Consider the following 13525-nt stretch of genomic DNA (forward strand, 5'->3'; position numbering starts at 1 on the left):
AAGAGCACGATAACCAAACAACCAAATTTGTCCCTCTAATCATTCTACCCACGACTATTCCTTCATTGCTTAGGTCCATACAAAATTCCATACACGTCTTTATCACAATTGGGATATATAGCAATCCCGCTTCCCATTCGACTCTAAAGAAGAAAACCCAACTATAGAAAACAAAGTATTATTGTCCCTTTCTCTCTGGACACCAATTCCAAGCCTCACATTACAAGAAGTATTTTATCTTAGCCTCACGTTACAATTCCAACCCTTTTGATTGCTTTCAATATATTTCGCCGTTTTATCAAAAAAAAAAAAATTATCTTAGCCCACTAGCATGTACACTTTTTAACGTTTATTCCATATGTTATATCAATCATAATGTCCATCTCTGAAATCTCATCACCTTCTTCTCCAGTAAAAGCTTGTTCATTGCCTGAACCTGCAGGTGCTGCTTCTCCTCTGAGAATTCAGTTAGTATCTAAGTCAGTATCAGAGAAATTGCTGTACAAATTCTCAGATGTTTCAGAATTTAACTTTGATTATACACAAAGTGGCTTGTGGTCTCCTCCTATTCAGATAAATGCGTTCATGAGCTCACCAGGAAGAATTCTTACTCAACATGAAATGCTTGCAAAGCTAAGAAGTGCCTTGGCAGCTCAAGAACGTCGTAGAAGACGATATCGACTATCTTTGAATGTAATGTTGTATTAATTCTGGCTACCCTTTTAATTTTAACTAAAAGGGTTGTGAATTTTTGTTTGAAAATGAGATTTTGTGGTAGATATGTCAAGTGATCAGCATTTTGTGCTCTTTTGCAGGCATGTTTATGTTCTCCGAAGAGAGATTGAAGCTAAAGCTTGAGTTGAATGGCAACCTTAGCCTTTTTGGATTAACATAACTTGAATTGTTTCATAGCTAGATCCTAGAAACGCCTTCTTCTTTTCTTATTCTCTTCTTCATTCTCAACTTAGCAGGCATTAAATGTACATGTAGATTTTCAGGAAACAAATACTGCTGTCTACAGCTTCTTTAGTTCTATATTTATTTATTTATTTTTTTGACTGCTATTATCTTTCTTTATGTAATTCTATTCAATTCTTTGCAACCATATAGTATTTACATCTTGTTTTGGTGATAAAATAATTGGATAGTAGATTATTTGAGATTATATTTTGAAAAAAATATTGTAGCGCTAATACTTTTTGGATGTGATATATGTAAGATAAAAAAATTGTTAGAAAATATGTTGATGATACAAGCAAGTGAATTTTAGCAAATAATTCATTATCCAAACAAATAGTATTGAAGGAGGAGAGGATTAAGATTTAGCATTAGTGATGCTGGCATTACTACAAGCAAATGCAGCTTTTGTAGGTTCCATGGTGCATGGACACAGACAGCTTTGTTTCGTGGTGTGTTTGGATTCATAATATCAGTATCACACCGATACTTTCATTGCTGTTGTTTGAGTTCACATTTGATGATGCACAGTATGATAAAAAAAAAATACTAGTAGTAGATACTTTTTTTTTTTTTTTGGTGTAAGACAAGAAGCTAGTAGTAAACAAATATTCTTGTGCATTTAAAATTTTTTCCTATTAATTTGCTTACCAATTGTCTGTATAAAAAGTAGTATGCAACTAATTCACACAACTTTTCTAGCAAGAACTGACATGGGAGAAATATTTAATGGAACTAATTCTTGTTTCTTTGTAGATGTATAGTTTCTTTATTTTTGAGGTGTGTTGAAGCATGATTAACTAACTTCACAGTTAATCTACAACCATTTATAGAAACTTTACATTGGATTAACATGATTTCAATAAGTTGCTAAAAATGGTTTTCAAACTTATTTAACATTTTGCTCAACAAAATAGGCAACCGGTCTTAGGATGCCTACGTCCCTTGTTTGCTCAATTTATTTTGGTCAACCAATATAAATAGGGACAAAGGCAAACTATCCCTCACGTGACTTGCTATCAACTTGTTCAACCAAATCCAAGATATACTCACTCTGTTACCAGTCCACCTTCTGCCTCCAAAATACCCCTTATCTCTTGTAATTAATTTTTTTGTCTAATAGTTACCATAATATGCAAGAGGAATCAGCTGAGCATGACTCCACTTTCAAACTCTCTGGAGATTTTATCTCTTCTTTTTTTTTCCTTCCCCAGTATTTCAATGCTAATGTGTGAGGTCATGTTCAGTCTGCCCAATGGAAATCCAATAGTACTACTAGAATCTACACAAATTTCTAGGCATCTAATTGGAATACAATGCGTGTTCACATGCAGGAAGCAAGCAAGCAAGAGAAGAGAATAACAGCCTAACTAGTAGTCTGCAAGGCAGTGAATACTTTTTTGGCCTCGCCAGAGTACTCTCCTTAATCCAGAAAATTTCAACCAAGTTTGAAAAACAAGGTTAAAACCCTCATCTGGTATAAATGCCAAAGATGCTGAGTGCTCAAAAGTCCAAGTTTACCAGCACCTTTTCTGGCTCTTAAATTTCAAGATTGCAGCAGAAGGAGCAGAAGAAGACATCACAGTTTTATCGTGTCTCTCCCTAATCCTTTGTAGCCTTAATAACACTGAACATATCACCATCAATGTACTATTAGTTTGTCCCCTTATACATGCAGTGAGACCACGGCTGAGTTTTCTTGCTGCAATCCAGTCTGCATCTCGTCATTGTCATTGCAGCAATCGTTGAGGATACAATCAATCATCCAATATTAATGTAGTCCCTATTTTTAAATTCCAATATTCAAGAACATGATTTACTTCTTTGTTGATTTTTTTTTCCCCTTTGTTTGCTGTCCAATGGCAGCTGTAGATCATGCAGCTTTTGGGATACAAGATTCTTCCATGGTTGCAATAAACAGTCTTTATATGCGTTTGAATTTAAGAAAGAAATGTTGATGACTGGGGCAATAAACAGAACAACTTGATGATTTTTTTTTGTATGGATTTGGTGGCGATAAACAGCCTCTGTTCTCAATCAGAACAAGTTCCGAAATTGTTTTGCTAGTTACTACATGATATCATTTATTGAGGGCCTACAGAAGTTATTACTGATGCAATGGGAGGCTTAAAGTCGTACAGACAATAAAGCACAGTGATTTGCCTGCATCTATTAATGCCATCAGCTGATACCAGTAATTTACTGGCATTCTTCTGTTCATACACCAGCTGATTGGGGCACCGGTCAGAAATGCATGCAGAGAAACAAACAGACACTACCGGAGTCCAACACGATCCAAACGCCCCGCGGGGGTGAACCCCAAACCCCCAAAACACTCAAGACAGACAGATTGGGAGAGTTTCCTGCAGTTTTGCCTGATTCCTACGAGTCAATTACCAAGTTTGGAACCGTTCTGATTCACGATAATGGTTTTTTAAATGCTCCAGCATGATCACGTTTTTAAAGCCAAAATAAATAAATAAATGAACTTGAATCAAGAATGTGAAAATGGGGTAATTGGGATTAGGAGATAGGATGGAAAGTGGGAAGGCTGATGAAAGAGGCTAAGATACGATGGGTGGAAATCCTAGCACAAATGCTCTCACAAATAATTTAATATTAACCCCAAATATAGGTATGTATACATACAAAGTTACATGAGGACATACATTAAGTTAAGACTCATGAAAGCTACTGAGAATACTTGTATTTCGTATAGGTTACCGTCCCTTTCTTAACAAACAAAATTGTCCATCTCGTTTTCTACAGAAATATACATGAGTACATACATTTCTTCGACTCCTAGAACCTACTGAGAATACTTCTATTTCGTACATACAGCCCACTGACTTCCACTGAATACACAACTAAAGGAACATATAGTATCACCTTCAAGGTAAATATGGAAATGTCCAAAATGCAAAGTTTGTAATGAAGTGATGACCACCTAATCTTTAATACATCTATTATTACATGAAATGCAGTCCAGCATGCCATGCTTGAGGTTCATACCGCAGCAGGAGATTTCTCTAAGCTCTCTTTTCCTGTAATGCCATCTTTCAGACTCTTGAAGTACTGATTATAGTCTTTCTCAGGGGGAGGATTAGCAGGATCCACTGTATATGGCTCACTAAAGGGAATGACGCTTTTAACCTGCCGACAGGGAGAAGAAGCAGCCATAGTACTTTAATAGCTCAAGTTTTCAGTTCCTTAAGAGTACCACTTGTTAACTAGCCACTAGATAAACTTTTGGTAAAGAACATGCAGATAGAGTGGACAATGATGCACTAGCCAGTATGCATAAGCACGGGTTTGTGTTCCCTCCAGTATTAGAGCCTGGCAGGACGAGATTATTTGAAGCTGAGACACTTTCTAAACTTAGCTGAGCTCAAAAACTCTATACATCTTTCGTGAGTTTTCACCAAACATAAATTTGACTAAATCATTTTTCATAGATACAACATGTTAAAAATTATAGTTGCACAGTACATATTTCCAGTAGGCTAAATCATATATGACATGGCTCCTTGCTGCTACCCAAGGGCTACAATTGTTCAATCTTGGCCATGGATCTTACATTGTTGATGAGCACGCACACTTACAAAGACACACAAAACACCACCATGTAAAAATGAAGTCTTTATTCATGGACAAAAACACAAGGTCCAAGCTTTGTATAAAATCAAGGTTTTATTTACAGACAAAAACATAAGGTCCAACCTTTAACCTTGACTTACAATCCCCTAGCAGGAAGAAAGAGGGCAAAACAATATAGCAGTTCCCACTTTTTTTTTTTTTCCTTTTTTTTCCAAGTCACAGAGCACAGACAAGACGAATGATACTATCTTCTCCAGAAGTTCAGTTGTCCAACTTGAGCAGTTTCCCAAGACTAATTTCCACAATTTTAGTGCAGCTAAAGAAGGAATAAAATAGACAATGCAACTATTAAAGCCAACTGTAAATGGAAGCACTACCTCAAACGTCTTGTCACATGCATATGGGCTCTCCAGAGCAGCAATACATATTCGGGCAATCTCTTCCCTAGATATTTTTCCCTGAATCCAGTGGACGTCAAAGTTTCTTGGTTATCTCCAGTGGTCAGATGAATGAAATTGCCAACTTTAGAAAAGCATTTGTTCAATTATTGAACAACAGGAAAGCATGATAAACTTTTAATTGTGCGAATAATACCGTGATATTGTCCCCTTGATCAAATATGAGATCAGCTCCGGCAGGCTCCTCAGTTAATGCACAAGGCCTAACAATTGTATGAGGTATCCCACTTTCCCGTATTAAATCCTCTCCCTGCAAAAAAAATTGTTGTATTAGCACCAGTGCAAAGTGTTTTTTTTTAAGTGAACAATGCAACTCTAAAGAAAATAACTGTTGACAAAACTATTTTGTTGTATTTGTATGTTTAATTATTCGTTTCCCAACATGATCATTTTTGAACGTGTTGATACAGTCTATCACCTTTTTACAAGAATGAACAATAAGATCCATATGCAAAAGCCAGCTGGAACAAGCTATACTTGTTTTTTCCCTGACTTATTGTGAAAAAGATTGTTGATTATCCTGATAAGTATCAAAGGTTATCTGAGAAGAATTAATTGACTGGAATAAATGAAGAGGTGTTCATTTAAGTATGCACATAATGGAGAATGCAGTAGATTGACATTTTAATGTGACGCATTAGCTTGTGAACAAGGTCAAACGCGTAACAATTGGTTTAACGTTTATGTTACCACCTCTTAGAATAACAATGCATTCCACTGAGTGAACGAACTGATAATTGAATCTGGTACCATAATTTACAATTGAGAAACATATAGAAAAAGTAGTCTGAGAACCTTCAACTTGAATGTCAGAATAAATCCCAATTCCTTGTTTAAACGCACAGCAGGAGGTTGCTTGCTTAAATCGAGTCCAGGTCTTTCAGGCCTCGTAACCCCAGCAGAACTCACATGGACAAACCTGTATAATGTAGATTAACCAAATTTCGATCAGCACATATCAACTGCTCAAAGCATAACATCCATGCGAGCAATAAATTTTCTTCATAATATGAGACAACTAAAAATGCAATGAACCTTGGAGTAACTGGTTCCTTCATAAATGTTTTTATGCTTGATACTGGAAGTTGAAATGGACCTTCTTTGAATGTGGGGTTTAATTTACCATCATACTCGAACTTACTGAACATGAGCTGCAAAGTCAATTTTTGTCAGCCATAGGGTTAAAAACAAACATGCACCAACAACACTGATACTAATAATTGTAATAGCATGCCTGCAATGATGCAATTTGGCGGGCATCAAAAGGTGGAGCATCTGACACTGTACGTGCTCGAAATACAGGCCTCAGAGAAGAGAAAGGTAATTGAATCTGAATTACCAATACATAAATTCAGGGTGAGCAGCAGTGTATAATAAGCTGTAGTGAACTTTTAAACATTGACACTAACCGATTGCCATTGCCCCTCTATTGTATCAAAGCTCAATGTGTAACCCACAGTGTCCCAATCACGGCTAGTGCGAACAATTAATTTATAACGGCGTCCATCACCTTTTAGTCGTAGCTCTAGACCATCATATGCAGAAAGATCTTCTGGAACTGGAAAGTTCTGCCAACAAGTACCCATCAGTATGTTCCAAATAAATGAAATAACTTCTCCCTTTTATTGCATAAATCTGTTAAAACTTTAATTTGAGTATCTTGATTTGATTGGAATTAACTTCTAAGAGTGATTGGCAATGAAGATAACATCAGAAGGCATGTTCCAACAACAAACAGAAAGACTTGTTGCTGACGTAATCAATGTCTCATGTTTCAAGCATCTTAAGGTATGCCACAGGATTTTAAGCCAATCTAAAACTAGGACACAGCAGTCATGAAGGTCTCGCTTCTTGATCCTTAAGAAGCAATGAGGAATTAGATATCCCAGTGCTTCTTGAAGTTAGATTTGTTGAACAGAATGGTTTTGATTTGGTATTGTTTTAGTCCAAAAGCTGACGATATCTTGCTTCAGAAGCTGATACGCACTGCATCATGATAATCTCCTCATTAACAGTAGCTGTTGGTGATGGCTAGCTGCACCAGCAATGCAAAGTCTTGCGTTTCTTTTCAGAATCCACGGTACACTCCCATTGAATCTCTCTGGACACACAGTCAATCACTCGGTGCCAAAAGCCAGCACCAACTACTTGACCTCCAGGTCAATGCCTGTGTAAGGCCCAATCTTGTGTATTTTCACTTGAATGATACCATAATTAATTGTTGACTTTTCACTTCAATGATCTCTAAAAGTGAAACTCTCAGTTTCAAAAAATGGTTAAAGGCATATGATCTAAACGTAAAAAATTCAAGGGACTGCTCATGATTTCTGTGATTACTTTCTCATAGCATCTTTTCCATTTTTGGTTGCTTCAAACTTCACCTTGGACAGTTTTGGCAAGTAGGGGTGGTATAAGCATTTGAAAGAATTGCTATAATTGTTGGGTCCGTTTGGATTGTGTGTTTTTGGGAGTTTGTCTAAAACTTTACTGTAGCTTACTGTAGAATTTTTACAAAAACTTTCAGGTATTTTCTGTGTTGGGGAATGGTTGAAAAACTTTCCTTTGTTCCTTTTTTTATTTTATTTTCTTTCTTCCTCTCTTCTTCTTCCCCCTCTACCCTGCCCTGCCAACCCCTCCTTCCTCCTCACCATCTCCCGCCGCCACCCCCTCCCTCCTCCTCCTTTTTGTCTTTTTCTTTGGGGAGAGGAGAGGAGGAGGAGGGAGGGAGGAAGGAAGGAGAAGGGGAAATAGGAAGGAAGAGAGGGAGGGAGAAGGGGGGAAGAAAAACAGGTAGGCAGAGGGCAAGGTGGAAGCAGTGGCCGCGGTTGGCTGAGGTGGGTGAAGTGGAAATGGTTAGGGAGGGTGGTGGTAGAATACGAAAATAGGTGTGTATTTTTGGGTATTTTGGGGTGTGTTTTTATAAAAATTAGGGTGTGTTAGTTTATTTCCCTCCTGTTAGTAAGTTAAAAAGCTGAGTTGTCCTGTGGGAGTTATAACTTCCATTTCTTCCAGCATATCCACATTATTGATTTCTTCTATGTTGTAATGAAACTTGATATTGCTGGATTGGGTTAACTCAAAGTAGCTTAACCAACAGAAGACAGCTTCATTAGCAACAACTAAGCACTCACACTGAAATTTAAAAGCTTAAGCTCTCATGTCAGAGGATCAGCTAAAAAGTACATCCTGTAAATATCACAGCTATCCATGGCAGGTTATCCAGACTTTCTCACCTACTTTGCAACAGTTTATCATGTCATTTACCTAATCCTTTTCTACTAAAAAGAAAAATAAAAGACTTATCTTTTCATAGCTCATACATAATCATTTCTTAATCCAATTGTTCATGTAAGAAAACCGAGGAGTCCAAGAAAATGTTCCAATCTATGAAGTGGAAACTAAGCTAGTGGTCTTGAAACCGTACTGATCAACTAAGCACTCAACAAGCTAGTGTGAAAAATAAACAGGTCACCTAGAGACAATGCACAATGTAACTTGATATCTTTCTTACCTTCAACACATTAATTCCATTTTTACATATCCAGAGAAATAAGCATAAATGCCTGAACTATTCAAGAAAACCTAATTGGAAAACCTTACATTGAAGTGATTAGTTCATGATAAGGCAAATACAAAACCTAGGAACCAAAGGTTGTTTTTGGTATATAAGCCTCAGTTCGTTTAACATATCAATCCAACACTTAATCCAGTTGTGCAAATTTTTCCTCAGATCTATGTTAACCTTCTCAAGGAGCAACACGAAAAGGAAAAAGAAAATCATGAAGACATTTTGACATGGAATGAGAAATTTGAAGTAATACTCTTCTACTATATCCTCTGTATAATGCTAAGTCAAAAATTGAAGTATTCATAAGCTTAGATTTCAATGAGCACAGGAAGTAATGCAGTTAGAGCTTCATACAAAGAAAGATTCACAATTTACTTATTCAGGAACAAAAGTGAGATCCCTTTCCTAACAAAAATGGGGGTAAGCACGGAGAAGGAAAGTGAACATCTATGATTTAAAGGGACATAGCACATCAGTATCTTAAACAAATTTTTGAAAGTACTTGAAGAGGAATAAAATGTCAGGATGCACCTTTGTCCTGATACTTGTAAAACCTCCATTGTTTGCAGTGGAAACAACTCCTGTCAAATATAAGAAGTAAATGTCATGAAATTAGAGACTGTTGAAGGGTTTGATGTAAATGCTATATTTTGTTTTTCGCCCATGAGTAAAACAAACCTCTGAAAACTCCAGTTGGTCCACCTTTTTCACCACCAGTTGGATCTATTACAAATGAGCTTTCACTCACTCCTCCCATCACAACATCATCCAAAGCGCCCCAAGCGAGTTCTCTAGTTAAATTTTCTACAAAAGAAGAAAATGAAACAGTATAAATCATTTGTGAAATTCATGAAAAAGATTAATCAAGACAAGTGGAGAGGATGGTGGTAGTTAAAATTGCTTGTATGCTCATTGCAATACATGCTATAAGACCACTAAGCTATGAAAAGCAGGTCAGAATAAGTGGCACTATGCTCCAAATGCCAATATGGTTTTAGCTGGCTATTTGAATAGTGCACATGATATATTCACCTTTGCCATGGCAAAGAATGCAACGAAAAGTTTTAAGTCATATATTTTTTTAAAAAAAATGATTTCATTGATGTGGGAGCATTGACAACTAAAAAACTGAACTTCTTATACAGCTGCAACTTTTACTTCAGGACGTATTAGTCCATGATTAATTTTCTCCTTGATATGAGAGGAAAAGATTCCTCACTAAATTATTAAAGGGGAGAATGTTTTCAGACAATCAAGTGGAGATGTGACCGGTGCAGCAGCCTCAATTCACAGAGACATACCTTCAAACCCAAAAACTAGCTTTCCACGATGAATTCCTACACTTTCTTTTACAGCATTGATCAAATTCTTCATCCCAATATACTCCACCATTTCAGGTGATGCACCTTTAATCTGCTTTCACCAATAAAAGTGTCACATGGTATATGGCATGCTTACAGCTAAAAAACTCCATGACTAGTTCCAGATTATGTTCCACTAAAAAGAGTACACATTATGCTTGAAAGAGATTTTTCCAGGATATGGGTTCACAACCTCTGGTTCAAAAAACTTGATTCCCTGCAGAAAATTAATTGAGTTGCACGGAGTCAAATAATGGGGTATGATGGAAATATAAACACAGATCATGGGTTTAGAATACCTGACTGTACTTGGCCCTGTCAGGAGTATCCCCTTCCTTTGGGCCCACAATAACTGAAACAGCATTTATAACCTTTCTAACTCCTTTAAAATATTCACGAACCAAAGTGCTGGCCTTCGTGATATCTCCAACTATCTGAAAATTGGCTAAAAACCAATTGGAATCTTGGAATAAAAAACCATACACGTTTGCTGTAGTGATGCATTAACTTCTCCTAAGAGGCATGAAATGTGAGAAAGCCAGAAAGCAACTCAATGAGTTCTTTGTTGTAAACAATGCATTCTAAAATTGCATTTAAGCAAACTTTTTAATTGCGAGTCCTAAAAATGGCCTTCAGAAAAAGCTTTTCTTAATGGAGAAAAAGGCAAACAGATGGCAATGTTGGAATTTGGACATGCAAAGGGCAGGATAATGATAGGCAGTAAGTCAGTAACATTCATTACATAATAAATTATTCATACTAAGACTTGTATGATTTAAAGTCCAGACCAGCTTCACCTTTAAACCAAATATCACAAAGTAGAAGCCAACGAGGATGCTAATAATTTCCCAGTGAGACCTTTAGCAGTAATACTACACATGAAAATTTTCTGAAAAATTATAAGGTGGACTCGTCTCCAAGTTTTTGTCTTTCATGAAAAGTCTCCATCTAGAACAATATTATCTTCGTCTTTAAACACATAAAGTGGAAGTGAAGGTCTTCCTAGGTACAAAGGAGCAAGGAGTTTGGTGACACGCTTTCATGTCAATTGATGTACCAAGGACTGTTATCTACCATTTTATTTATTAGATCATACATGCCAAAAGACATCTCAAACTTATTGGATTTGTAAACTATATAACAAAAGAAACCAAGAAACATGAAAACAAGAGAAGACTTTCTTATGAACTTTTTACGCAGAAATGGCAGCTAACTCACCATGTCAACATCTGGACCTAACATTCTTCTTGCTTTATCTTCATTTCTGACCTGGAAGAATCCTTTTATCATGACCAAATAGTACAAAATAAAAAGACAAAATAAAGAAAAAAAATATAATATACACCTAAAACTAAGATTTAAATGATTTCAATAAAGATATTCCTTAAGTTTCACAATTTCTTTTATTAAGTTTTGACAGCATTAGCATGTCCGAAGGAGACATAACATACTTGCAAGTATACAATATAAGTACAAGGAAAAATACCAGCACTTTAACGGTATATCCTTTACTACGCAAAATGTCATATACTCTTCTCCCAACACCACCTGTTGCTCCAGCCACAAGGATTACACCTGAAGGGTCCATTCTGTTTTCTGTTTTGCTAGGTGATGGATTGGACAGTTTCTCAATCAGAAATTCAAAGAACTTCATAGACATATGAGCCTTGTTAGATGAACACTGAAAGCTGAAGAGTAGAACTATATGAGATAAAGCACAACTCAATAACAACCTTTGCAGGAGAAGGAGGCCCGTTAAAGAAGTAGAATGTCTTTAGAAATCGGCCAAAGTCCCAGCCTTGCCTTCCAGCTTCTGAGGAAATTCGACCCCTGTATGTTCTTAAAGAGGGTAATTCTGAGTTTCTTTGGTAAATGAAAGGCCGAAATTGGTCACTGAGTCGACCAAATTGTCGACAAGATCCAGGAGACGGCAGCACTCTTGGATGCAGATTTTTCACAGAAAAGTTTCTATTAACTGCAGAGACACTCTGCAATATTTAGGGCATCGTGTTACCAACATAGAAAGTTACAATGAAACTGAATTTAATGCTAAAGCAAACAATGGATGGTCAAATGTAGAGTAATCATTTCTGAAGTATACCAGTAAATAAGGGTGTCTCAGAGGATGTCAAATCACGCATTATGTCACTATGAGATTGAAATAGCCACCATCGTAAAGTCTTCACATAGTCAAAGAAATCAAATTCACATATGCATTTTTTATAAGCTCATATACGGAGAAGGATGAGCAACAAAGGGAGAACATCATTCAATGAGAATCAATCATTTAGAAGGAAGAGAGGCACTAAAATCAGGCCCTAGACTACTGAGCAGTATATGATTTTCTGACAGGCATTAATATACACATAATCAATTCCAAACTGAAGATTGAAAGAAAAGAAAAAAAAAAAAAAGAAATGTTTGTTGAATTGTAATACACTCATGCTAATTACAACCTAGACAAATGCATAGGGTGTGGTAAAAAATGGACCGTACACGATAAACAAACATCAGCACGAATATGTCCCTAAAATTAAAGTTGCATCCACGGTTTAATATTAATTGGAAAACTTAAAGTGAAACTGCAGCCATTGTAAAATAATTTAGTCAGACACCTTTTGGCTATTGATTTTGATATTCAAAATCAACGGCCACGTTGTTCTCCAACAACCGATTCAGAGTTCTCGCTGGCCTTCAACATTGTACCCCTATTTAACAGTCCAACCACCTATTAATAGTCTACATGTCTAGTTTTCGATCCATCATGTATTTCATATCCATAAGGTTGCAATACCAACTCAAAACAACAACTGGGAACCTAAAATTTGCCATCCCAAATAGGGTAAGGGAGAAAAACACACACATACCCACATACACAAAGACCAAAAAAAAAAAAATTGAACACAATCCTACACTCATAATCAGGTTGTCTGCAGGCGTGCATGTGTCTAAAAGTGTTTGCTAAAACTCAGCATGACAATCCCATTCTTTAAAGAGACTAATAATTATCTAATCAATTAACAGAACCAATCTGCAGCACTACTTTAAAGATCCTAAATCCTAGTGGGCAATAAATAAATTTAAAAAATAAAACTCAATCAGAAGAGTTTAAATTTCATAATCACAAAGATATTTTGACAATATCCACAAAAACGACTTTAAGAAATGAACTAAATTATTACACCATCCAGTACTTGCCATAAAGCAAGAAAATTTACAGGTAAGAAAAATGATGGGCTTATCAAGAATTTGCATACCTGGAAGTTGAGAATTGGTGTTGTGGAAGATGATGGCCTAGCTTGAGTATAGCAGCAGTAACAGTCCATAATCTCACACCGCAGGGGAGGGATGGTTTTCACTGGAAAGAGATAGCAGTAATGAATTTTGAGATTGGCAGTGAATGATTGGTAGTTATAAATCTTACTAAGTACTACTATGATACAAGTCTAGAGTTGTCCCAGTGAATATGCACCACAAGTACATGTAGGCACCATAGAAAAAACTACTAAATATTAAATGGAAACTTTGAAGAGAAAATACGGCTCTATATACGTATATATACATACATATATATGTATATGACA

The 13525-nt window shown here is 36.3% G+C and overlaps 1 protein-coding gene and 1 long non-coding RNA gene across 3 annotated transcripts; one reads left to right on the top strand and one right to left on the bottom strand.

The window, feature by feature from the left end:
• The first annotated feature begins 217 nt into the window (after positions 1 to 217).
• LOC113722209 (uncharacterized) lies at positions 218 to 1064 on the top strand. Its single transcript, XR_011841124.1, has 2 exons — positions 218 to 693; positions 816 to 1064. It is a non-coding gene; the product is annotated as an uncharacterized lncRNA (long non-coding RNA).
• Positions 1065 to 3632: 2568 nt separating this feature from the next.
• LOC140004535 (protein HIGH CHLOROPHYLL FLUORESCENCE PHENOTYPE 173, chloroplastic-like) lies at positions 3633 to 13377 on the bottom strand. Of its 2 annotated transcripts, XM_072079107.1 has the most exons (16): positions 13199 to 13377; positions 11675 to 11929; positions 11428 to 11589; positions 11160 to 11210; positions 10241 to 10375; positions 10135 to 10158; positions 9882 to 9993; positions 9259 to 9384; positions 9112 to 9161; positions 6422 to 6580; positions 6247 to 6342; positions 6048 to 6163; positions 5808 to 5931; positions 5149 to 5262; positions 4932 to 5012; positions 3633 to 4110 (listed from the first exon to the last, which is right to left on the bottom strand). In XM_072079107.1, exons 1-16 carry the CDS (start codon positions 13265 to 13267, stop codon positions 3964 to 3966), a joined length of 1821 nt encoding a protein of 606 aa, XP_071935208.1. In that variant the 5' UTR covers positions 13268 to 13377; the 3' UTR covers positions 3633 to 3963. The 2 variants fall into 2 exon arrangements, with proteins under 2 accessions (XP_071935208.1, XP_071935209.1); XM_072079108.1 differs by lacking the exon at positions 11428 to 11589.
• Between the last annotated feature and the right edge of the window lie 148 nt (positions 13378 to 13525).

This window comes from Coffea arabica, chromosome 2e (genome assembly GCF_036785885.1).
Source record: "Coffea arabica cultivar ET-39 chromosome 2e, Coffea Arabica ET-39 HiFi, whole genome shotgun sequence".
Classification (NCBI taxonomy): Eukaryota; Viridiplantae; Streptophyta; class Magnoliopsida; order Gentianales; family Rubiaceae; genus Coffea; species Coffea arabica.